The 26,765-nt window shown below is 41.6% G+C and overlaps 1 protein-coding gene across 3 annotated transcripts in view; it reads left to right on the forward strand.

The window, feature by feature from the left end:
• The first annotated feature begins 1,116 nt into the window (after positions 1-1,116).
• The window catches only part of IDE (insulin degrading enzyme), a 109,100-nt gene continuing 83,451 nt past the window's right edge, over positions 1,117-26,765 (forward strand). For 2 of the 3 annotated variants that reach the window (XM_065894842.1, XM_065894841.1), the window contains exon 1: positions 1,156-1,253. In XM_065894842.1, coding sequence (XP_065750914.1) covers positions 1,156-1,253 — 98 coding nt within the window. Of the gene's footprint in view, positions 1,254-26,765 lie in introns of all 3 variants that reach the window. The other variant, XM_065894840.1, reaches the window with a different exon arrangement.

Genomic DNA, 26,765 nt, shown 5'->3' on the forward strand with positions numbered 1-26,765 from the left:
TTTTACCTTACACTGCACTAGGAGTGCTTCCTTCTCTCTGCTATCTCAGTTTTCATCCATCCAACGTTTGCCTTTAGCAGAAACTGGTAAAAAAGATGCCCGAATACTCTTTGATGAAGCAACCACTTGATTAAGGAATCCTCCTGAATTCCCATTTGAAGCTATAATAGGATTCAGAGCACTGTCTTCGGCCGTAGTCTCCGGTATGCCACATCAAGAACCTAAAAGGACTTAAGCTAGAGGGTTGCTGACCCTAATTTCGCTTTTCTTTAAAGACCCCTGTAAAATAACGTAACGGAAAGTCAGATTCATAACAACTATTAAATTATTTTCGGGTGCAAAACAGCAGAAAGCCATCGGGAGGAAAAAAGTCTTGTCTTACGAATAGTGACTGAAGTACACTAACAATAGTAGTAGTACTACATATAAATGTTTTTAAAAATATATAGTAGTAGTACAGAGCGGTAGTTTCTATTCTAGATTTGTAAACCCCCGAAAGCCTTGTTTTGCTGTGGCCTGTCCCATCTCCACCTTGCTCTTTGAACGGCTGCTAGTTTCCCAGGATGGAAACTCCTCCCAGGGTCCCGGCCTCCATCTGGGGGGGCCCTCGAGTCTAACTTCTTCCCGGTCCCCTACCCCGCGGTCCACGTCCCCACCGCGCTCTAGAGGGAGCCCGCGGGCCGCGCGCCCGCTGCCGACTGGTTTTGTGCGAGGTCGCCTAGTTCGCAGACCTTGTTCCAACACCTGCACTGCCGGGGCCGACAGCCAATGAGGGCGCCTCCGCAAACGTGGTCCCTTGTGTCCTCACAGTATTCGTGAGCCCCTTGACCCCTGCTAACACAGAGCCAGATACACATCGCCACCCTCACGCGTGCGCCTGGCGTGAGCCGGCCGGGCCCCTCCCCGCCCCGGGAAGCCTGATGGCTGGGTTCCCACAGCTCCCTGGCCAGACTCCGTACCGCCCGCTAGCTCCGGCCCTGGCCGCCCTCCGTCCCCGCCCTGTCGGGCTCCAGGCAAAACCCGGGGAGGCGGCCGCTCGGAGGCTCCCGGGAGGCGGCGCGGCGCGGCGCGGCGGACTGAGCATGCGCAGTGAGCAAGGCCGGCTCCGGCGCAAGAAGGAAGCGTTCGCTGTGGTCCCGGCGGCTGCGCTGGGGTATGCGGTACCGGCTAACGTGGCTGCTGCACCCCGCGCTGTCCAGCACCTTCCGCTCGGTCCTCGGCGCCCGCCTGTCCCCTCCGGAGCGCCTCTGTGGGTAAGCCGAGCGGAGCGCCTGGGCCCTCGGGGCCCTTGGGTCACGGTGGTTTGGAGCTCGGGTTGCAAAGTGGTGATTCAGCACTTAAAGCCGCCGCCCCTCACGCCGCCTGTCCCGCCGGCCTGGGGCCCGGACTGCCGCACTGAGGCCGCACGGGGCCCGGAAGGGCTGCTCGCGGGGCGGGAGCTAGGGCCCTTGCCCGGAGAGGAGGGTGTCCCTCGGGCGGTGAGGGCGGACGGAGGCTGTGACCCGGGGTCAGCGGTCGTGTGTCACAAGTGCGGGGGGCGCGGGGCGCGGGCGCGGACAGTCACCCCGGCCCGCTGCCGGGAGCCGCGCAGGGCCGCGCCACTCTGGGGAGAGTCTTCCTGTGAGTGACTGGGAAGCCGAGGCGGACTGTCCTTTGCTATGGGGTAAAGGATCCGAGTCCAGGGAGACCGCTTCTCACCTTCCTCTCAGCTCCGCTTTTTCTTCTGCGGACTGAGTTTCCACTCCTCTATGGAAATGCCAGCCTTGGGAAGTGTAAAAGTTTGCCTGCCTCCGCCTTAGCGAGTAGCTGAATATTGGCTTTACTGTGGGAGGGAATTTGGGAGCCGAAAGATACCCTGGGATCCTTCACCGCAGCTCCCTTGTTTTACACCTGAGACAACCAAGGCCCAGGAGAGATTGTGGCAGAAACCAGGATTGGGACGCAGGTTTTTGCCATCCGGTGGCGTGCTCTCTCCACTTGGCTGCTCTGTGTGTACTAGAAATTTTCAGCGTTGTAGCGAACGCTGAATACCCTTTACTGTGAATAAAGAGGAATTGGCAAAGATGGGCAGTATTGTCTTGCCCTACTTAGGTACATTATTTGAACTCTTCGTCTGGTTTAACAAATATCTGGGACCTAATAAGTGCAGGGTACAGTGATGACCCTCTGTGTAATATGGTCTGCCTTCATAATGGCTGGAGCGGATTGAGATGCCACGAGAGCATAGCCAACTGAGAGGGTCAGAAGCTGCGCGGGATGTGTTTTAGGAGCATGGTGCGGGACAAAGATAGAGGAGGGGGTCTGGGCTGACCTTTGAAGGAAAGGCAGAAGGTGGGTGTAATCCTACCTAGGTGTACAGGTTAGCCTGTCTGTGTTGGGAGGACGGTGAGCAGATTAGTCAGAGCCTTAGAGAATTTCCTTGGGGGAATTAGGAAGAAACAAGTCCTGTGTTATAAAAGTAGGAAAATGCTAGCTTGACCTTTGGATTTTAGTTGGGCTTTTTCTGGTTAATAATTGGTAGGGAGCCATTAGGAGTTTTTGAGGTGGGAAGTGATCTAATGAAACTGGTTGTTCAGGAAATTAGTTTGGTAGCTGTGTGCAGGATTGTAAGAGAGTGGAGAGGCCTGAGGCAGAGAAACTGGTTGGGCCTTAGTCTTTACTGCCTGAACTAGGATAGTAGTAATGGTACTAAAGGAGGCCTAATGCAAATGAGGAATCTGTGGAACTTCTTTTCCCTCTTCTGTTTCCTACTACACCCCAGAATCCACTACAACATGCAAAAAGATCCCTGAGTTTAGAAAGGGAAGTGGAGGTGCTGAGCATAGGCGGGGCACCTCCCTGGGCCTCCTTCATGTCAGAACACTTTTTAAAATTGTTGCTAATAGGCTGTGTTTCACTCCACCTTATCTCCATTGTACAGAATTTGTGATTTTAAAGAAAGCATCAATTTTAAGTTTTATACAACTAAAAGGTTTATATGTTCAACTTACAATTCACTTTTCTCTATGGTTTTCTGCCACTGTTCTTCACTTTCATTGATGAAGTCCAGGGCATGGGTTGAACAACCAGAGCTTCAAAATATGGTGGTTCTCAGAGAGGGAAATTCGAGACTCAAAGCGTAATAAATGAGATCAACCATTTAGAAAGCTCTACACTAAAAATTAGTGGCTGAGGCTAGTAAGGAAAATGCAGGTCCAATCAAAGGGATCAGGGTGTAGTTTTAGGAAGGAACATACTAACCCCGGAAGTTACCATATATTCCGATCTTAAGGAAGGTACTCAATCCTACTCTACATAGTAGGAAGAACACGTTAACTGAGATGGTTACATAGCTACTTACTGGAAGAGCTGGGATTTAACCTGTGTCTGTCTGGTGCCAGAGCCTGAGCTCTTAACTGTTATTTTATACTGCCTTTGCCAGTGTTTGGGCATTCGTTTCCTGTTCTAACCTCTTGAGAAAGGAGTGGTCTTACAGCATTTGTATAAGATCAGTTCATTTAAAAAGCAGCCTCATTGTTCTCTGTTCAGCCATATTGGATAAGCGGGAGCTCTGCAGAATCATCTGAACCTAGGGGAACCTGGAGGTAATAGCCCAGTTCCTGGCAACCACTTGAAACACCTGAGCGTCAGTCATCTCACTTTGCAGGTAGCTCTACTTTGCATTTCTCTGTTCTACAGGCTTAAGAAACGGTGGTTTGCTAGGTGGGCTACCTATTAAGATTCAGGCTTTTAAACCACTTTTAACCAGAACAATGTCTTTTAACAATTTAAAAGGACCGGATGCCCTTGAATATCTTTAGCGTTAGCCACACACATAAAAAGTTACATTCTGCCTATCTGCCTTAAAGGTTAGAGTTGGGCACGGTCTCATTAGGGAGTAATGTGGGGAGCAGAAGTTCAGTGTATGTTTCCTTGAGAATGGGTTTCCTTTCCGTTTTCCTGTTGGTATTTTAGATCTCCTAAACAGGTACCAAAGGCTCAGCCTACCTTTCAGCCAGGGTGAGAAGGCTAAACTCTCTTTCCATAGGGTTAGATCCTCTAAGGTATGTTGGGTTCTGAAGGCTCGGGTAGGGTCTTCCTAACTGGCTTGTCTTCAGTCTGCCCTCACTCTTCTGTCTGTTCATTCAGCCTTACTTGAATGTCTGTTCTGTAGTGATCACTCACTGTGCTCATTGCTGTGGGGGATGCAAAGACAGTCAGTTATAAATTCTGTCCTCAAGGAGCATTCAGTCATGTAGTGACTCGTCCATTCCTTCACCTCTGACCTTTCACTGAACATCTCCATTTTTGTGTTCTGTTCCTTCTTTCAATTTATTTTGAAAAGCAACTCCGTATTATTTTCACAGTACTCTTTTTCTAAAAGTTAGTAGATCATGTTTTCCTCTTTTCTTTTTTTTTAAAAAAATATTTATTTATTTGGCTCCACCAGGTCTTCCTTGAGGCATGCAGGACCTTTAGTTGCGGCACACATGTGGGATCTAGTTCCCTGACCAGGAATGGAACCCAGGACCCCTGCATTGGGACTGTGGAGTCTTAGCCACTGGACCACCAGGGAAGTCCCCACAGTACTCTTCTTTTAAAATGGTACTGGGCCTCCCTGGTGGCACAGTGGTTAAGAATCCGCCTGCTAATGCAGTGGACACGGGTTTGAGCCCTGGTCCGGGAAGATCCCACATGCCACGGAGCAACTAAGACCATGCGCCACAACTACTGAGCCTGCACTCTAGAGCCCATGAGCCACAACTACTGAGCCCACGTGCCACAACTAATGAAGCCCGCGTGCCTAGAGCCTGTGCTCCGTGACAAGAGAAGCCACCACAATGAGAAGCCCGCACACCACAATGAAGAGTAGCCCCCACTCACTGCAATTAGAGAAAGCCCACACACAGCAATGAAGACCCAATGCAGCCATAAATAAATAGATAACATAAATTTAAAAATAAATAAAATAAAATGGTACTTATAAAATTCTTATAGAGTTAAAAGATATAAAAGCTTTTATTCTTCCCAAAGAACTGTATACTTTCTCTTTGCCCATTAAAAGTATGTAACTAAAAAAAAAAAGAAAGAAAGAAAAAAGTAGGACTCACAGGCCGATCCCTGAGGGGAAGATATCACACTGCTTGACATATTTATCCCATGAATGAATTAATGGTCTTCCTTCAACACTGGTTTTCTCTGTTTAATTTCCTAGTTTTGCATATGTTGGTGTTATCATTTTCTCAGTTTAGCTTGAAAATTGGAGTAATCTATGAATCTCTCTTTTCCCTTCACTGCCTGTTCCCAATACCAAACTCCCTTCAATCTTTCATCTTAAAGTTTCTTGGAGTAAACTTGATTATCCATCAGGATCCTAGTTCAGGCCATAATAAATCTTCCCTGACATCTCACATCTTCAAGTTTCATAACTGATTTTTCCAGCCTCCTATTTTCCTATTAGTTGATGCTTATCACTGCTGTTGTCTTGTTTAGACACCATCAGTGGTTACGCACTATTTCAAGATCAAGTCCAAACTTCTTGACCCAGCATTTAAGCATCTCATAAGCTGGTCTTAGCCCAGCTTTTCAACCTAACTTCATTCTTCTCTGGTCAGACTCACTAATTTACTGATTCTTGTACATGACCTGTTGATTCCCATTCTAGAATGCCTTTCCCTCTTTTCTTTATATGACTCAACCTGTCCTTTCTAGACCTTATACAGGCCACACAGTTATCTTTCCTTTTTCTGAACTTAATGATTTTAAGATATTTTGAAATACCCATTTTACATTTAACCATATACTGCCTCATAATTTTTTACTCTTTTAATTATTTAATATTATACATGCCAGAGTGTATAGGACAAAGAAGAATAACAAAATGAACACCTGTGTACCCACCATCTAGTTTAGGAAATTTCTGGTAACTTTGAAGCCCTTTGTGCTCACCATCCCCTGAAGAGATGATGAATTTGGATATAAATTCCCTTGATTTTTCTTTATTGCTTTATCAATCTTAATGTATTCCTAAACAGTACATTGTTTAGTTTTGTCTGTTGTTGACCTTTATGGAAAATTTTCTTCTCTGAGTTACTATTTTTCATTTAACAGTGTTTTTGAGATTCATTCACATAGATGTATGTGTTCACTGTTGAAAGACAATCTTATGTGAAAATGTCACTAATTATTTTTTTATTCTGTTGTTAATGGAGATTTGAGGGTTTTTTTTTTCCTATCACAAATAATCCATGTGGTAGGCTTGCCCCAGTACCCAATCTTCTCTACCTACACTCACCAGGGTTCTCATCCAATCACATATATGTGTTTCGTCCAATTTGTAGCCACTTACCACATGTGCTTATTTAACTGTAAATTAACTAAAATTAACGATTCAGTTCTTCAGTCACCCTGTCCACATTTCAAGTCATATGTGGCTTGTGGCTGCCAAATGGGGCAGTGCAGATATAGAATATACCCGTCATCACAGAAGTTTTATGAAACTGGCTTGATCTGTATTCGGGCAATTCCCAAATGCGTATCGGTAGCCAGAACCTCTCCCCTGAATTTCAGATTTAAGTAATAAACTTCTACTCAACATTTTCCTTTGTATGTCTGATATACATCCTTTTTTTTTGCGCATTTTTTGGGTCTTCGTTGCTGGGCACGAGCTTTCTTTAGCGACAAGTGGGGGCTCCCCTTCGTCGTGGAGCACAGGCTCTAGGTGTGCAGGCTTCAATAGCTGTGGCACACGGGCTTTAGTAGTGTGGCACACGGGCTTAGTTGCTCTGTGGCATGTGGGATCTTCCCGGACCAGGGTTTGAACCCATGTCCCCTTCATTGGCAGGCGGATTCTCAGCCACTTCGCCACCAGGGAAGCCCCTGATATACATCTTAAACTGATCATGTCCAAAACCTGTCACCAAATCTTCTACCTCAAAACCTGCTCCTGCCACCGTCTTCTCCCTTATCTCAGGTAGTGACACCTCTGCTCTTCCACTTGTTTAGGCTAACAACTTGGAATCATCCTTAACTCCTTTATTGTTCTCATAGCCCTCATCCAGTCAGCATATACATCCAGATTCAGACTCTTCTCACTGCCACCACCCTGGTTCTAATCACCCTTTTACCCAGATTACTATAATAGCCTCTTAACCAGTTTCCTTGCTTCTGCACCTGCCACTCTACATATAACCTGCTCTTGTCACCACTGGCAACATGATCTTTTTGAAATCCAAGTCATACATCTTTGTAGGGAATATAGAAAACCTTGCAGTTGATCCCCATTTTGTTCAGACTTAAAGTCCTTATAACGGTTAAGAGGGCCCTGTGGCGTCTGGCCTTGCATTACCTCTCTGATTTTGTTTCCAAAATGCTCTCACCTCATCCAGTTGCACTGGTCTTGCTTGATTCGCTCTTGCTCAGATTATTTGCACTGTTGTCCCTCTGCTCAGAATGCTCTTCCAGCAGTGAGATCAGGGAGGGCTTCACAGAGAATATGGTAGGCAAATGCCTTTGAAGGGAGTATAAAATTTGGGTCAACAGAGAAGGGGAAGAGAAAGAATATTTTAGATAGAAGGGATGGTATTAGCAAAGGCTTAGATGTGTATATTGTTCAATTCACAGTATAATCAAGGCACAGTGAGATTGTATCGTAAAGGAAATAGCCTCAGATACCTTTTGAGTAGTAGTGACATGTAAGCTGTGATTGTGGACAATTAATCTGGCTATTTTTGGAAGCACAGTTGAAATGCAGTCAGAGATCGACAGAGGATAAAGTAGTAGTGCAAATAACAAGGAAAGGAGAATGTCTGCAGAAGATATGTGTGAAAGAAGATTCAGCAGCTTTGACTGGGTATGGGGGGAGATGGAGGAATCAGAGGCCTAAGGACTTGGGCCTGCGTGACTTTGAAATTAGCTAGGAGGGACCAGCAGGGTAGAGAAGGCTGTTGTGGGGAGATTCAGCTGCAGGCAGTGGGAAGAAGTCCAGGCAGGTGAGATGTCGGTGCTGCCTGTTGGGTGGCTGGTGTTCTAAAGGCATACCAAGAGAACAGGTTGGTCAGGTGCAGCGGTAGAGCACAGCAGTGCAGTCAGGTTGGCACTTCAAGAGCTGGCTGTATTGGGAAGTTGGATAACTCGAGGCCCCTCAGGACAGTGGACCAGACTGAGCAGTCCTTAAACATCCAGGAAGAGAACCAAAATGATGATCCAGTTTGTGGATTGGTAGCTCAGGGAAGAGTTCAATTAAAAAACCATGATGGGACTTCCCGGTGGCGCAGCGGTTAACAATCCGCCTGCCAATGCAGGGGACACGGGTTTGAGCCCTGGTCCGGGAAGATCCCACATGCCGCAGAGCAGCTAAGCCCGTGTGCCACAGCTACTGAGCCTGCGCTCTAGGTTCAGCAGGCCACAAGTGTTGAGCCCACGTGCCACAACTACTGAAGCCCACATGCCTAGAGCCCGTGCTCTGCAACAAGAGAAGCCACCGCAGTGAGAAGCCCACACACTGAAATGAAGAGTAGCCCCTGCTTGCCATGACTAGAGAAAGCACTCGCGCAGCTTTCGAAGACCCAACGTAGCCAAAAATAAATAAAATAAAATTAAATTTATTTTTTAAAAAAATCATCATGATCCTTTGCCCAGTGTTACAGGCTACTTTATTTTAGGACATGTAGAGTTATATTTGGGGGCAGGAGCTCTGAAGGAGCAAGGGTCCCTGTAATGGTATCCCTGGCACCTAGCACAGTGTCTGGCACATAGTAGGAGTCCATTATTTGTTGGATGAATTTGACAGGGACACAGGCTCCTAGAAGTAGGAAGCCCTAACCATAAACATAATTCAGTTTTTGCTTACAGTTTGCCATTTCCATTCTCCTAATGTCAGTGTAGCCAGTAATTAGTATTTGTGTGTGTGTCTCTTATAAAGAAATTAGAGGTGGTAGTGTATTTCCAAGATTTCTTGCAGGTCTGAGTTATTCGTAGGAACTACGTTGGTTTGAAAAGGGATAGGACATAAGGGACAGGACAGTGGGGTGGAAAAAGGCTCTACATATTGTACAAAGACTCAGTTCAACTGGATTCTGGTCCTGGTCTGCCATGAGCTTGGCCGCGTGGTTGTGGGTGCTGGACCAGATCATCTTTCAAGTTCCTCCCAACTCCATGAATCTGAGACCTTATATTTTTAAAAGCTCTAATCTCTGTTAGAACCTCAGAAGGGATTTTGCCTTGCTCTCTTGCTGTACTTTGGCTCTGAGAATAGGCAGTTTCTCATCATCAGTTGGAGTCATGATGCTAGTATAATTGAGTTGCTGGCAGTAGAGATTGTATAATTGTTTTATGAAGTGATATATAATAAAGAATATTCCTTTGACAGCTCATGTGATACATATCAATGTTTGTAATCGGTGCTTTTTAATAGTTTTAATTTTTTAAATAGCTGTATAGTTGCCTTTGTAGTATAGCAACAAAGTCTCACTCAAGATCAGTTTATGAGGAAGATAATACTGCTTATTATGGAGCTTTTTGCCTCAAGGGATCCAAGTTCACTTGCAGTAGTAACTGGATAAAAAATATCCAGCAATTCAGTGACTAGCATAATGGGCCCTGCAACTCATTTGTTTTTGTTTTTGTTTTCTTCTATTAAATACAAAAAAAATGGCTTGTGGGGCAAACCTAATGTGTAATTGAGATTCTTAAGGAATGAGATTCTGAATTCAGTACTTGCACTGGTGATTTATTTTCTGAAGAACACATGACCTACTACATATATGCTAAAAGTCAAACATTCTGCCTTTTTTTTGTGTGTGTGGTACACGGGCCTCTACACTGTGTGGCCTCTCCCGTTGTGGAGCAAAGGCTCCGGACGCGCAGGCTCAGCGGCCATGGCTCCGCGGCATGTGGGATCTTCCCGGACCGGGGCACGAACCCGTGTGCCCTGCATCGGCAGGCGGACTCTCAACCACTGCGCCACCAGGGAAGCCCAACATTCTGCCTTTTAAGGGAAAACTTAAATGAATCTATTTAATACATGGCTGGTTTTAAAAATTAATTTTTATATTTACCAAAGTAATACAGGCAGAGTTTTAAGAGTTAAATAGTACTAAAAGGTTTACAGCAAAAACAGCAGTTCCCTGCTCCCAGAGGCAACCACATTCAACTTTTTTTGTGGGGAGGGGGCTGCACTGCGCTGTATGCAGGGATCTTAGTTCCCCAACCAGGGATGGAACCTGCGTCCCCTGCAGTGGAAGGGCAGAGTCTTAACCACTGGACCGCCAAGGAAGTCCCCACATTCAACTCTTTAAGCTATTTATTTTGAAATTTATTTTAATATTTCCAAATAATATGCTAATACTGTTATTCCTTGATTTCTTAATTTTAGGTATTATCTGTTGATTTGTTTTTACGGTAATAAAGATTTAATTCTCTTCCCTTATCCTTCCTTCTTGCTCCATCTTACCAAACTAGTTATATCACAGATTTTGGATATAGCAGTCTTCAGTATTTATATTATTATGCCTTTGCAAATATTATTCACTGCCAGGCTAAGTAGTGTAATCTGATGACATTCTTTTTCTTGTTCATATTTTTGTTTTTGCCTTTTGTCATTTTCTGTTTACTTATTTCTGCTTCTTCCCAGTTGCTTCCATAGCCACTTAGTACAATTTCTCACATGACCAAACTTATTAAATGATCTATTGATTCCATATTTTTTCCTTGGAGACTTTCCCTCCAGACACTTTCCCCTGAGCTGCAGTCTGAACTAGTTTTGCTCCAGGCCTGCTGTAAAGTGGTTGCCTGGAATTTCCCTTTGTTTCTCTCCTATAATGAATTTCCTGAATCTCATATTTTGTTCTATCTTGGTTTGCTTCTTCATTCAAAAGATATATGGTATATTTGAAACATGTATTCCAGTAACTTCTTGAGAAAGAGAGCACATGGGAGATAACTTTTTAAAGGTCTTCTAATGATTTCCTAAACAGAAAAGTGTAGATTTGGGTTTTTGTATGAATCTACATATTTGTAAAATAAATCTACAAAATTGAGAAAGATGATCTGAATGGCTTCCACTCTTCCATCCAGCTCTAGAGTTGTAGGATTCTAAATACTTGAGAATTAAATGATTTTACAGATCATTTTAGCAAATGGTTAAAGCAACAAATTTTTGAAGAGACCCTTTGCAGAACTTTGACAAAAAAATGGACATATAGCTTTTCTTTTTCTCCCCTTTCTTTTGATTGTTCTTTGTGTATTTCCATTTTATTTTTTTTTCTTGCAGTTTTATTGAGATCTAATTGGCATACAGCATGGTGTAAGTCTTAGGTGTACAACATAATGATTTGACTTACATACATCCTGAAATGATTACTACGGTACGTTTACTGAACATCCATCATCTATATAGATACAAAATTAAAGAAATAGAAAAAAATATTTTTCCTCGTGATGTGAACTCTTGGATTTACTCTCTTAACAACTTTCATATATAGCATAGAACAGTGTTAATTATATTTATCATGTTGTACATTACATTCCCGGTACTTATTTATCTCATAACTGGAAGTTTGTACCTTTTGACTGCCTTCATCCAATTATCCCTTCCCCTATCCCTCCACCTCTGGTAACCACAAATCTGACCTCTTTTCCTAGGAGTTTTGTTTTTTTTTTAAATATTTTATTTATTTATTTGGCTGCGCCGGGTTTTTAGTTGCAGTGTGAGGGGTCTTTGTTGCCGCATGCGGGATCTTTAGTTGCAGTATGTGGAATCTTTGGTTGTGGCATGCGGGATCTAGTTCCCTAACCAGGGATTGAAGCTGGGCCCCCTGTGTTGGGAGTGAGGAGTCTTAACCACTGGACCACCAGGGGATCCCTGTTTGTTCTTGAAGTATAATTTACCTATAACACTATGTTAGTTCCTGTTACACAATATAGCAATTTGATATTTCTGTACATTTCAAAATGATCACCATGATAAGTTTAGTTACCATCTCTCATCATACAAAGATATTACATAATTATTGAATATATTCCCCACACTGTATATTTTATACCCATCACTCATTTATTTTGTAACTGGGAGTTTGTACTTCTTAATCTCCCTCACCTATTTCTCTCCTCCCCAGCCCCCTCCCCTCTGGCAACCACCTGTTTGTTCTCTGTATCTGTTTGTTTGTTTGTTCATTTGTTCTGTTTGTTAGATTCCACATACAAGTGAAATCATACAGTATTTGTCTCTCTGACTTATTTCACTTAACCTAATACCCTCTAGGTCCATCCATGTTGTTGCAAATGACAAGATTCCATTCGTTTTTATGGTTGAGTAATATCCCATTGTTTGATATATATATATATATATATACACACACACACACACACACACATAGACACACACACATACACACATGTATCTCTCACATCTTTATTCATCTATTACTGTGCACTTGGATTATTTTATAACTTGGCTATTGTAAATCATGCTACGATGAAATGATATATCCGATAAGGGGTTAATATCCAAAATATACAAAGAACTCATACAACTCAACATGAAAATAAACAACCCAATCAAAAAATGGGCAGAGAGGGACTTCCCTGGCAGTCCAGTGGTTAAGACTTCGCCGTCCAGTGCAAGGGGTGTGGGTTCAATCCCTGGTTGGGGAGCTAAGATCCCACATGCCTCGGGGCCAAAAAACCAAAACATAAAAGAGAAGCAATATTGTAACAAATTCAATAAAAAGTTTAAAAATGGTCTACATCAAAAAAAAATCTAAAAGAAAAAAATGGGCAGAGAATCTAATAGATATTTTTTCCAAAGAAGACATAAAGATGGCCAACAGGCACATGAAAAGGTGCTCATCACTAATCGTCAGGGAAATAAATCAAAACCACAATGAGATCTCACCTCACATCTGTCAGGATGGCTATTATCAAAAAGACAACAAAGAAGTGTTAGGATGTGGAGAAAAGAGAACCCTTGTGCACTATTGGTGGGGATGTAAATTGGTGCAGCCACTGTGGAAAACAGTATGAAGGTTCCTCAAAATATTGAAAATAGAACTACCATATGATCCAGCAATTCTACTTCTGGGTATGTATCTGAAGAAAATGAAAACATTAATTCAAAAAGATATATGGAGTCCTGTGATCATTGCAGCATTATTTACAATAGCCAAGATGTGGAAGTAACCTAAGTGCCCATCAGTAAATGAGTGGATAAAGATGATGTGGTGTACACACACACAAAGACACACACACACACACACATACACACAAAATGTAGTATTACTCAGCCATAAAAAAGAATGAAATCCTTTGTTTTTAATTGAACTTAAAAGATTTGTTTTTATGGAGCAAGTGCATTTGAGATTTTGCTTTTCAAACAAGAAGAAATGAAAACAAACATTAGCTTTCTTTTTTCCTTCTTTATTTGGTTGGTGAAAGTTTTCCCACCTTCCTTTCTTCCCTAGGGCTACTCGGTGGTTTTTGTGTGCTCTGCTGATGGCTAATACATTATTACCCTTATGTTTCCTTCTAAGAGTTGTATTGTTTTAGCTCTTACATTTAGGCCTTTGATCTGTTTTGAGTTAATTTTTGTGTATGGTGTAAGGTAGGAGTCCAGCTTCATCTTTTTGCCTGTGGATGCCTGATTGTCCCAGCACCATTTGTTGGAAAGACTATTCTTTCCCCCATTGAATTGTTTTGGTATCCTTGTCAGAAATCAGTTGATTGTAAGGGTGAGGGTTTCAATCTATTCTATTAATATGTAAGTCTGTCCTTATCCAGACCACACTACTTTGATTACTATAGCTTTATTGTAAGTTTTGAAGTCAGGATGTGTGAGTCCTCCATCTTCATTCTTATTTTTCAAGATTGTTTTGACAATCCTGGGTCCCTTGCATTTCCATACAAATTTTAGGACGAGCTTGTCAATATCTGCAAAGAAGCAACCAGATGGGATTTTGATCTCTGTGGGGAGTATTGCTATCTTAAAGATATTAAATCTTCTAATCCATGAATATGGAGTTCTTTCCATTTATTTAGATCTGCTTTAATTACTTACAACAGCATTTTGCAGTTTGCACTGTATATGTTTTCTACTTCCTTGTTAAATTTATTTCTGTTTCATTTTTTGATGCTATTGTAAATGGACTTGTTTTCTTATTGCAATTTTAGTTTGTACATTGCTATTATAGAGAAGTACAGTTGATTTTTTGTTTTCTATATACAGGATTATATCTTCTGTGAAAAGAGCTGGTTTTACTTCTTCCTTTCCAATTTGGATTCCTTTTATTTCATTTTCTTGCCTAATTGGCCTGGCTAGAACCTTCAAGTACAGTGTTGAATAGAAATGGCAAGAGTGGACATCCTTGTCTTGTTCTTGATCTTAGGGTGAAAACAGTCTTTCACCTTTAATTATGTTGCCAGCTGTGGCTCTTTCATAGATACCCTTTATCAGGTTGAGGAAGTTCCCTTCTGTTCCTAGTTTTTTGACTTCATTATGAATAGGTATGAAGAAATGTATTTTGGGTTTCCCTGGTGGCACAGCGGTTAAGAATTCGCCTGCCAATGTAGGGGACATGGGTTCGAGCCCTGGTCCGGGAAGATCCCACATGCCGTGGAGCAGCTAAGCCCGTGTGCCACAACTATTGAGCCTGTGCTCTAGAGCCCGCACGCCACAGCTACTGAAGCCTGCGCATCTAGAGCACGTGCGCTGCAACAAGAGAAGCCACTGCAATAAGCCTGCGCGCCACAAGGAAGAGTAGTCTCCGCTCACCGCAACTAGAGAGAAAGCCCGCGCACAGCAATGAAGGCCCAATGCAGCTAAAAATAAATTAATTAATTAAAAAAAGAGATGTAGGGCTTCCCTGGTGGCGCAGTGGTTAAGAGTCTACCTGCCGATGCAGGGGACACAGGTTCGTGCCCCGGTTTGGGAAGATCCCACATGCTGCGGAGCGGCTGGGCCCGTGAGCCATGGCCGCTGAGCCTGTGCGTCCGGAGCCTGTGCTCCCCAGCGGGAGAGGCCACAACAGTGAGAGGCCCGCGTACCGCAAAAAAAAAAAAAAAAGAGATGTATTTTAAAAACAGCCTCATACTTGGCATTGAAAATATTGCAAATATATTAAACAGAGTTTTTTCTTTAACCATTTGACAGTAAGCTGCCAATTTGATGCCCTGTCACTCCCTAATTCTTTAGTGTGATTTCCTGTAAACAAGGACATTCTCCTATATAACCGCAATATGATCGTTAAAATCAGAAAATTAACATTGATTCATTACTGCCATTTAAATCTCAGGTCCCATTCAAATGTCACCAGTTGTCCAGTTTTATCCTTTACTGAAGGATACCTAATGAAAGGATTCATTTCAGAATTAGCGTCATCTTTAGTTGTCGTGTCTCTTTAGTCTCTTCAGAAGGGAAGTTCCACAGCCAAAGCATTTCATGACCTTGACTCTTTTAGAATTTACAGACTGGTTACTTTTAGAATGTCCCTAATTTGGTTTTTTTCTGATTATTCCTCATGATCAAATGCAGGTTACCCAGCTTTGGCAGAAATATCACAAAATCGATGCAGTGTATGTTTTCATTGCATCCTATCAGTTGACACTCAGTTTTGTCCTTTATTGGCTATATTTACTTTGATCACTTTAAGATAGTTCCTCCCAGGCTTCTCCACGGTAAAATTACTTTTTTCCCTTTGTTATAAATATCTTCAGGGGAGATGCTTTAAAACTATGTAACTGTAATGTTCCTCATCAAACTTTCAACTTATTCATTTTATTTATTTATATCAGTATAGACTTGTGTTGTCCTGTTTTATTTAAAGAGCTTTACTCTGTTACTATCGTGATTTAGTCTGATGCTCAGATTGTCCCACACATGGGCAGTGGGGACCCTTTCAAGCTGGCTCCTGTATGCATTTAACATCCATCTTTCTTTTTTTTTTATTTTTTGGCACAATGAGATATACCAGGCTCATCATCTCATTTCCCTGTCCCAGTCCTGGAATCAACCATTTCTCCAAGGAACCATGGTTCCTTTTAGTGGAGAATAAAATTTAGAAACCAAGTTCTAGGTGCTAAATGTACTCATCTGCTGTTTGGGGAGGAAGAGGAGGAAGATGGCTACTTCCTGGCCCTCTTATTAGACAGAGCCAGAGATACATGTATATACATAAATAGGTATTTGATATAGATACAGATACATAGATATAGACAGATATTCTGTACACAGACCCACGTTAACATCTGTATTTATTTCCTGTCTATTTGTATATTGAAAACCATGAGCCATACAGATAACCTCCAATTCCAAAGACTACAAAGTTCATTTTAGCTTTTTTCCTTTCCGTGTTTGTAATTCTTTGCCCTGATAGTGAGGACCCTGGTTCTTATTATTCTTAATAAATACACTTATTTAATCCATCCTGCTAGATGTAACCAACATCTCATCATTGCTGCTGCCCCCTTCCCTTTGAGGTGCTTCCTGGGCACTGTCACCCTGTGTTGGGCTGCCCCAGGAGTCATTGCCCTTTTTATTCTGAGAGAGCTTTGACACCCTGCTTGAGGCTGTTTTCTCAAAAGTATGCATGCCTCCTTAACCCTGCTTGGGCCTCAACTACCATGCTGGGCCACCAAGAGCAATTCTACTCTCCTCACCCCACTCAGGAATGGGGATATTTTGAAATTTGCATTAGCCTTTATTTTAAATACCCTAAAGTTTGTAAATAGAGCCGAGTACAAGGCCTAACTTTGTATGTTGTCTATAAAATTCAGGGAATAGAAAGTGATGGAAAAGGGTTTGGGTAACCATGTCCTCAAAAACAACACTATCTTGTCTTTTTTCCTAGGGGTTTTCTGGTTGGTGGCTGTAAAACAGGTGCTGTTTGAATAGGAAGTCGTAGGTGCAGAGTGGGTTGTTGGACTTAAATTTGTAACCATTTATGTGGGAAAAGTATATAAGCACATTTTCTAGAAGGAGGTACATTAAAAATGTGTTTATCTTTAGGTGGTGGAATCTAGGTAATTTGTATTTCCTCATACTTAAAAAAAACTATATACAACTAGCATAGATAACTTTGTTTCTTTTATTATATGAGTAATTATAAAATAAAAGAAATAAAAATAAAACAAGTGCTTTAAATGCCCAGTACTGAGAACTTTTGCTTGATGGTCCTGGGATACGGGAGAAGAAAAACGAAAAATGTATGTGTCCATATTCTTAGGAAAACCTTTAATAAACATTTATTTAGTTTAATTTAGTTTTGTTTTTTTCTACCTTTGGCCTTCTAGTAGCATAGAATCCTGGCTCTTCACATCTTCTATAATGTAGTGTAGACATCCCAATGCATTAACTTTTTTTTTTTTGGTGGGGACAGAGGGTCTGGATACAGATGTATTTTTAATTTTTAAAAAGCTTCCTATTTTGAACTAATTTTAGACTTACAGAAATAATACACTTCCCCTGTACTTAATCATTGTATAATTATCAAGAACAAGAAATTAATATCTTTACCTTTGTAGTTGATAAATATCTTGGAGGAGATACTTTGGGACTGTGCAAATCCTTTTTGACCTTACTTTTTAGCATCCACCGGTAGATCTCTGCAACAGTTAGTACTGCCCTTAAAGATGATTATTTCCCTCTTTATTTATTAATTGAAATTCTGTGAGGGAGAACTGTTTTTCTCCCTCATTTGTTTATTTATTTACTTATTTCTTTCAGTATGGATTCACAGATACTTATTTTACTCGACAGGTTAAAATTCATTGCTATCATTTATGTGTTGAACAAATTGTTCTAGCTTTGGCCATTAGGAACGCCTTTGGGTTGGCTCCTGTGTACTTTCAATAAGCCCCCCATCTTTTTTAGAGAACTACTTTACTTCTGGCACTATAAGGTGTTTCAGACTCATTTCGTATTTTCTTTGCCCTATCCCTGAAATCAACTACTTGATTCTTTTTATTGGAAGGTGAGGTTTAGGGATCACAGTCTGGGCACTAGATGTACTTACGGTCACTGAGGTGTCATTGCGTTTAGTGGATAGTCTAGCTACCCCCACACATAAACATATTTATGTTTCTAAATCTGGATAGATATACTCCAAATCATGAGTTTGTATTGATATCTCTGATTCCAATTTAGTATTACAAAGCTTATTTTAGTCTTTTCTTTTTCCCTATTTATAGTTTCTTCCTCTAACAACGAGTACACTGGATTTCATTATCTACAATTTATTTACTTATTTGATCAGTTCTGGTATACATATAAAGTGCTTTCATAATTGGTAGCCCATACCTCTGTAAGAAACACTTTTGATAACTATATCATAACATTTATGTACAATAATTTCTGTCTTTATTGTATCCAGTCAAAATACTATTTTCCAGTTAAAGTTAGTTCATTTCTGTCTTTTCTTTAGAAGTTACCTTTTTTTTTTTTTGCGGTACGCGGGCCTCTCACTGCTGTGGCCTCTCCCGTTGCAGAGCACAGGCTCCAGACTCGCAGGCTCAGGGGCCATGGCTCACAGGCCCAGCCGCTCCGCAGCACGTGGGATCCTCCCGGACCGGGGCACGAACCCATGTCCTCTGCATTGGCAGGTGGATTCTCAACCACTGCGCCACTAGGGAAGCCCACTGTCTTTTTTAAAAATTACTTTATTTATTTTTGGATGCATTGGGTCTTCGTTGCTGCAGGCGGGCATTCTCTAGGTGCAGTGAGCGTGGGCTACTCTTCATTGTGGTGCGCGGGCTTCTTGTGGTGGCTTCTCTTGTTGCGGAGCACAGGCTCTAGGCGCGCGGGCCTCAGTAGTTGCATCACGCAGGCTCAGTAGTTACAACTCGCGAGCTCTAGAGCTCAGGCTCAGTAGTTGTAGCACACAGGCTTAGTTGCTCCGCGGCATGTGGGATCTTCCTGGACTAGGGCTCAAATCCGTGTCCCCTGTGTTGGCAGTCGGATTCTTAACCACTGAGCCACCAGGGAAGTCTCAAGTTAGTTCATTTCCTTCCCACCCTCTTCAGTATGATTATGTTCATTTCTAATACAGTTCGTTTCTTTTGTTAGTATTTTTATTTTATTTTGCACACTAACATCCTGACTGATTTTAATGGTTTTTTATTGTTTTTAATTGTGAAATATACGTAAAGTTTACCATTTTAACCATTTTTAAGTGTACAGTTCAGTGGCACTAACTGTATCACATCAGTGTAATTACATTGTTGCACAGCCATCACCACCTTCCATCTCCAGAACTTTTTCATTTTCCCAAACTGAAACTCTGTATCCGGCAAGCAGTAACTTCCCATTCCCCCTTCCCCTCAGCCCCTGGCAACTACCCTTCTACTTTCTGTCTCTGAATTTGACTACTCTAGATATCACATATAAGTGGAATCAAACAGTCTTTGTGCTTTTGTGACTAGTTTACTTCACTTAACATAACGTCTTCAAGATTCATCCATGTTGGGATTCTGTATTAACTTTTGAACTGTACTGTCGGAGTCTTGGGAATGCTTGACAGTATCACTGCCACTGAGGGGCCCTGAGATGGTGAGGTGGGGACTCTGACTTCCTCTGCTCCTCTTGAACCAGAGTAGTTTAGTTTTATGATTTACAGTTCTATAAGATTTCAGTAGAGGAAAGCATATTTTCTTCTTAAAAAAATAGTTTGGGAATCACATTACGAATAGTATTCAAGCCTCTACTTTAATACTAGGTGGTCAGGTGCTTCTGACACGACCTAGTCAGTGGCGACTATTCTAACTGTTCATTGGTTACATAAGCATCAGTAGCTGTCCTTCCACCTTCCACCACTAAACTTAGTTTTGCCTGCTGAGGCAACACAAAGTGAGTTTGCTCTTTTACCTAATAGTCTTGGATATTTGAACGTTGCTTTTATGGATTGGTCATAGTGTTGTGGACGAGTCCATCCTGATACAGATCCTTTTGGGACTAGACAAGAATGCAGATAATTATTCTTTGGCTCGCATTGCTATTGGGATCCTGGAGCCACAACGCCTGGACTCTGCCATTCACCTCTGTGTGGCCTGGTTATCATTACTGCCCTGTTCAAGCCTTTTCCCTCATCAGCAAAATGGGGACAATAATAGTATCTACCTTACAAGTTTGTGGTGAGAATGAAATGAGGAAATGCATGTAATGTATATGTCTCCATCATATAGTTAAGCGTTCAATAAATGTGGACTAATAACAGTAACAATGCCACCATTGCTATGAAGAGGAGAAGAAAGTGTTATGTATTTTATTTTTGGACGCAACAACAGGGGTGTAATTTCAGAGTTGTAGGCAGCCACCTAGATGGGGCTTGAGAGGTAAGTTTTTTTAAAGTCTGTATCTAAATAGAATAGCATCTGCAATTAAAAAAAAAGTCATCAGAATCTAGGCTCTTACCTACGAAACTACCTAAAATTCTTATGCTATTTGTAGAAAGAAACAAAATGAATCCTAAAACTGACAGCAACATTGGGCCAAACCACATTAGGTCAGCAATTGAGAGAGTAGGTTCCGGAATTAGGCTGTGGGTTCTGTTCCATTGTCTGCTTAAAGCTTTTACCTCACATCACAAACAGTTCAAAAAAATTTGTTTGGAAGTTGCCCAAGTTGTGAGCCAACGAACTAGTTTCTTAAGGGAACCAAGTTGTCAGCAGCAGCCGTGAGTGGAAATGGAGCTCAGGTGTTTTCTTTATTAATCAGCTGCTTGTATTGTGATGTTCCTGATGCAAGTTAATAACAGTAACAAAAAGTTCACTTTGGACTCATAAATTTACTAAGCAGAGACTAGTATATTCAAGTCCATTAAGTTTTATCTTTTCAAAGATTCTTTCTGTACTGACCTGAAAAGTACAAAGAATAAAGACCAACTAATAGTTTACTATCCATAGATAACCATACTGAACATTTCTGTGAGTATCCTTCCAGGGATTTAGTCTCTGTACATAAGATAAGCTTTTTAACTTGATGGAGTGATTAAGAAGAGCATGGTGCTGTGGTGTCTAAAGACTTGGGTTTAAATCTTCGTCCTTTTATTTAATGCGTGTATGGCCCTAGCCAAATAACTTTATGAGGTTTAATTTCCCCATCCAGGAAGAACATGAATAATAGGATCTACCTAAGGAGTTTGTTGAAGGTGTAATCCCTACAAAGAGTTTATGCTGTGTAAAATACTGACTGAGCATTCAGTAAGAGTCTGTCGCAGTACCCTGGCTGTGCTCCTTCTAAGGTAGATCCCTTTACTTGTGTACTAGATTGCTTACTCAAGGACAAGGTTTCTACAAACCTCTCTCTTTCTCCTTCATTATCAGTTTTCCCCCGCTCTTCATTTAAACCTTTTCTGGTTCAGATTTTTTAAAATAAATAGGTAGGACTTCCCTGGTGGCACAGTGGTTAAGAATCCGCCTGCCAATGCAGGGGACACGGGTTCGAGCCCTGGTCCGGGAAGATCCCACATGCCGCGGAGCAACTAAGCCCGTGCGCCACAACTACTGAGCCTGCGCTCCAGAGCCTGTGAGCCACAGATACTGAGTCCTCATGCCACAACTACTGAGGCCCATGCCTAGAGCCCATTCTCTGCAACAAGAGAAGCCACCAAATGAGAAGCACGCGCACCGCAAGGAAAAGTAGCCCCCGCTCGCCGCAGCTAGAGAAAGCCCGCACACAGCAACAAAGACACGATGCAGCCAAAAATAAATAAATTTTAAAAACTAAAAATAAATAAGTGGGAGTTTAATAGATAACAGCTTTCTGTGTTTTGATAAATCTATCTCCAGGTTTTATTTTAAGTGGATTAAATTGGTTGCAGTTTTCCATTATTTTTGGATGATGAAGTCAGAACTATAAACTAGGGTCTTTCATTCTGAGCACTGTTGACATTTGGGGCCAGATAATTTTGTCATGAACGTTATCCTGTGCATTGTAGGTTGCTTAGCAGCATCCCTGGCTTCTACTCGCTAGTTGCCAGTTGTACCTTTCAGTTGTGACAATTCATTTGTGACACACTGCCAAATGTCCCCTTGGGAAGTGAGTGGTTCTGTTGAGAACCACTGACTTTTAAACAGTGGCTTGCCTATAGCAATTATAAAGGGATAATTATTTGCCTGTTTTTTCTTATAGTCTTATAAAGTACCATCCTTTTACCAGGCCATCCTGGAGATGACAGTATACAGCTGGAATTTGCATAAGTATATGTTAAGAATGCCAGTAATAACTTGGTAACTGTTGAGGTGGTCTGTTTGCTTCTCGGCACCCTAGGAACATAACAATGGTGATGATTATAAGGTTACCATTTGTGGGTGCCTACTATGTACCAGACACTGCCTGGGTGAAGTTTACTTATACCTATATTACAGGAGAAAAGCTGTAAAGGCTGTCCAAGTCTGATGCAACTTTAGGTACCTCTGTCAGTTTAGTGCACCCATATGAACACTTCACGTGACTCTTGATTGGCAGTACCAGATGAGGCCCCAAAGCCGTTTGACCAAGAGTTCAATAGCATCCAGGATCTGAGCAGCATAGGGGTCATTTGGTAAAGGTGAAGGTATGTAATTACTGAACATTGTCTGGAAGTGGCCATTGAGTCAGTATTGGCATGGAGAATCATGCTAAGGCAGAGTACAGGTCAAGCTTTCTGAACCAGCATTATCTGAAGAGGGCAGGATTCTCTTTCTGTTAGAACCAGGGTGTACCTGTCAGTGGAACTGAGCCCTCACATGGAGATTCACCACTCTGTACACAATATGAGTGTTTGCGGTTTGCTTTCCTTGGAGGGCTGTCTTGAGAGAATTATTTACAGATTGATAACTCTTCCTAGACTGTGATTTGAATTAATCTTTAGAGACCATGATAGGGGTCTTTGAACTGTCCTTGCTGTTCTGAGGTCATGGAGAATCTATGAGGAAGATGACCCATGTGTAAAATTCTGAGTTTGAGGAAATGTTCACTTTATATAGTATTCTTTTTTTTGTTTTAAAATAAAGAAAAGAACCTGTCTAATTCAAATCTTGGGTTAGTGTTGTGAATGTAAATTGATACAGCCACTATGGAGAACAGTATGGAGGTTCCTTAAAAAACTAAAAATAGAACTGCCGTACGACCCAGCAATCCCACTACTGGGCATATACCCTGAGAAAACCATAATTCAAAAAGAGTCATGTACCACAATGTTCATTGCAGCACTATTTACAATAGCCAGGACATGGAAGCAACCTAAGTGTCCATCGACTAATGAATGGATAAAGAAGATGTGGCTCATATATACAACGGAATATTACTCAGCCATAAAAAGAAACGAAATTGAGTTATTTGTAGTAAGGTGGATGGACCTAGAGTCTGTCATACAGAGTGAAGTAAGTTGGAAAGAGAAAAACAAATACCATATGTGAACACGTATATATGGAATCTAAAAAAAAAAGGGTTCTGAAGAACCTAGGGGCAGGACAGGAATAAAGACGCAGACATAGAGAATGGACCTGAGGACACGGGACAGGGAAGGGTAAGCTGGGACGAAGTGAGAGAGTGGCATGGACATATATACACTACCAAATGTAAAATAGGTAGCTAGTGGGAAGCAGCCACATAGCACAGGGAGATCAACTCAGTGCTTTGTGACCACCTAGAGGGGTGGGATAGGGAGGGTGGGAGGGAGGCGCAAGAGGGAGGGGATATGGGGATATATGTATACATATAGCTGATTCACTTTCTTATACAGCAGAAACTAACACACCATTGTAAAGCAATTGTACTCCAGTAAAGATGTAAAAAAAACAAAATCCTGGGTTAGAAGTTGTTGTTTAATGTAAATGTTGAAAATTATTGATGGGAGAATTTATTTATTTGAAGTTTAATCATTTTGCTTTTATTTGGATCACATTTATTGCTTGTCACTCATAATTGGTTGCTGGGAGTGTCAAGTTTTATTTTGAAATCTTTACTGGGGTCTAAAGTAATTACTAAAAGCTAGCCTTCAAATCATACATAATGAGTAAAGACTTGTTAAATGATTTAACATATTATTGACTCAGTTGACTCATGCTGTGCTTATGACATGGGTCTCCTAGTTGTTGTGGCCAAGAGGACATCAACAGAAATAATTGTCTCAGGGCTTCCCTGGTGGCGCAGTGGTTGAGAGTCCGCCTGCTGATGCAGGGGACACGGGTTCGTGCCCCGGTCCGGGAGGATCCCACATGCCGCGGAGCTGCTGGGCCCGTGAGCCATGGCCGCTGAGCCTGTGCGTCCAGAGCCTGTGCTCTGCAATGGGAGAGGCCACAGCAGTGAGAGGCCTGCGTACCGCAAAAAAAAAAAAAAAAAGAAATAATTGTCTCAGGACACACCTGAGAAGGTTTAGATAATTATTATGTTAATTGGACTGTTATTTCTTCTGAGCCTTCTTAGTTTAGTACCTGTTTGATATGGATAGCTACTTCTCAGTGTCTAAGTGGTACTATTTCCAGGATGACTTTTTTAAAATTTTATTTTATTTATTTATTTTTGGCTGTGTTGGGTCTTCATTGCTACGTGTGGCCTTTTCTTTAGTTGTGGCGAGCAGGGGGCTACTCTTCCTTGCGGTGCGCGGGCTTCTCATTGCGGTGGCTTCTCTTGTTGCGGAGCACAGGCTTTAGGCGCACGGGCTCAGTAGTTGTGGCTCGCAGGCTCTAGAGAGCAGGTTCAGTAGTTGTGGAGCACGGGCTTAGTTGCTCCCGCAGCATGTGGGATCTTCCCGGACCAGGGCTCGAACCCGTGTCCCCTGCATTGGCAGGTGGATTCTTAACCACTGCGCCACCAGTGAAGTCCCTCCAGGATGATTTTTGATGGATGATCTTTACAGCCTTGAGTAATTCATTTATCTCCCTCCTCTTTTATTTTACTATGTTTTATATTTTCAAAAACTCTTATTTTAAAAAACTTTTAATCGAAATATATCATGTGTTCAGCTTGATGAATTTTCACAAACTGACCATACCTCTGTGAACATACCTGTATAACCAGCACATGGTCAGCATCTCAGAAGCCCCCCTCATGTTTTCTTCTGTTCACTACCCACTACCCCCAAGGGTAACCACCATCCTGACATAAAGCATAGCTTGATTTTACTTATTCTTGCACTTTATTTAAATGGGAGAAAAACCACTTACTCTAGCATCTAACTTCTTTCACTCAACCTTACATTAATGAGATTCATCCTTATTTTTGTTCTTTGTTCTAGATTATTCATTTTCATTGTCGTATACTATTCCATTGTGTGAATATATCACAGTGTATTTACCTTTTTATTGCTCATGGATATTTGATCTTTTCTAGTTTTGGCTATTATGAATAGTATTGCTGTGAACATATAAATGCATTTATATGGGGTATATAGCTAATACATGAACTGTTAGGTCATATGTATATACTGCCAGTTTTTGAAAATAGTTGTGCCAGTTTGCATCCCCATCGGCAGTGTATGAGAGTTTGGGTTGCCCTCTGACTTCTCTATCACTGGTGTTTTTTATTCTTTTCATTTTAACCATTCTGGTTGGTATGTAGTGGTATCTCAGAAAACCTCCTGTGGCAAAACTCAGCTGTGAATTTGGGGCATCTTGGGGCTTTAATCTGTCAAACCAAGCTCATGCACCCACCAGAGCCTCATTTGTTTCTCTTCCCTTAGTAGAGTCCTTCTTCTTGGGTCAAGTATGATCTTTAGTCTGCACCCAGAATTGGCAGATACCTCCAGAGAAGAGAATAGGTGATGATCATCCACTCACCTCAGAGGGCTGTCCCCTCTGGAATTCCAGTTTATCCACTCCTCATTGCTTCCACAACTCTCCAGCATCTATGGAAATGTGATTTTTAAATTTTTTGTGGCTTTTTCTAGTTATTGAAGCTGAATCAGGTTGCCACGACCTATTATATCCTACGCAGAAGTGGAAGTTGTCAGTAGATTCTTGGGATTTTCTGTGTGCCCAGTGATGTCACCTGTGAGTAATGTTAGTTTTTTTCCCCCTTCCTTTCTCATCTTTTTTTTTTCTTGCATTATCAGACTGGTCATAATTACCAGTACAGTGTTTAATAGAAGAGGTGATAGTGGCATCTTTTTTGTAGGGATGGAGAATGAATGCATTATTTTATCATTGTGTATGACAATTGCCGTGGTTTTTGTAGTTTTTTCTAGATGAAGGAATTCTCTTCTATTTCTAGTTTGCTGACATTTTTTTAAAGACATGAATGGTTATTGAATTTAAATACTTTTTCTGCACGTACCAAGATGATTATATGACTTTCTCTTTCTTTCCCCTATTCCTATGGCTTAATGTATGCTTCTGAAAAATCACATATAATCTTACCATGTCTACTGTAATATTATTTTCATATTCCCTTTCATCCATGAGACAGTTCTGTACAGAGAGACAATTCTCTCTTTAAACCTGCTGTACATTTAAACCTACCATACATTTTCCTTTTTATTTTTTATTAGTGAAGTAGATAATATAGTTCTCAGCCCAGGGACTACTTTGGCAGATTGGAAATATTCTTCCAGGCTCCTACCACTACTCTCTCTATTTTATATAGGGAGGAATGAGTGAAAAACTGAAAAATCTCCTTAGAGCATGATTTTGACCTATTTTAATTTTTATTTCCTTGTTTTTATTATTTGGGATTGTAAGGGAGGAGAATGGGGTCAGGGAAGGGCTGAGGGGGTGATAACGGGGAGCTGGGGAAGAAAGCCATATGTGATTTCCTTAAGCATCACCTTCTGCTCCTCCCCTTCCCACGCTTCCTCATTATAGTCCCAGCTTTGCCACAG

This window comes from Phocoena phocoena, chromosome 16 (assembly GCF_963924675.1).
Source record: "Phocoena phocoena chromosome 16, mPhoPho1.1, whole genome shotgun sequence".
NCBI lineage: Eukaryota > Metazoa > Chordata > Mammalia > Artiodactyla > Phocoenidae > Phocoena > Phocoena phocoena.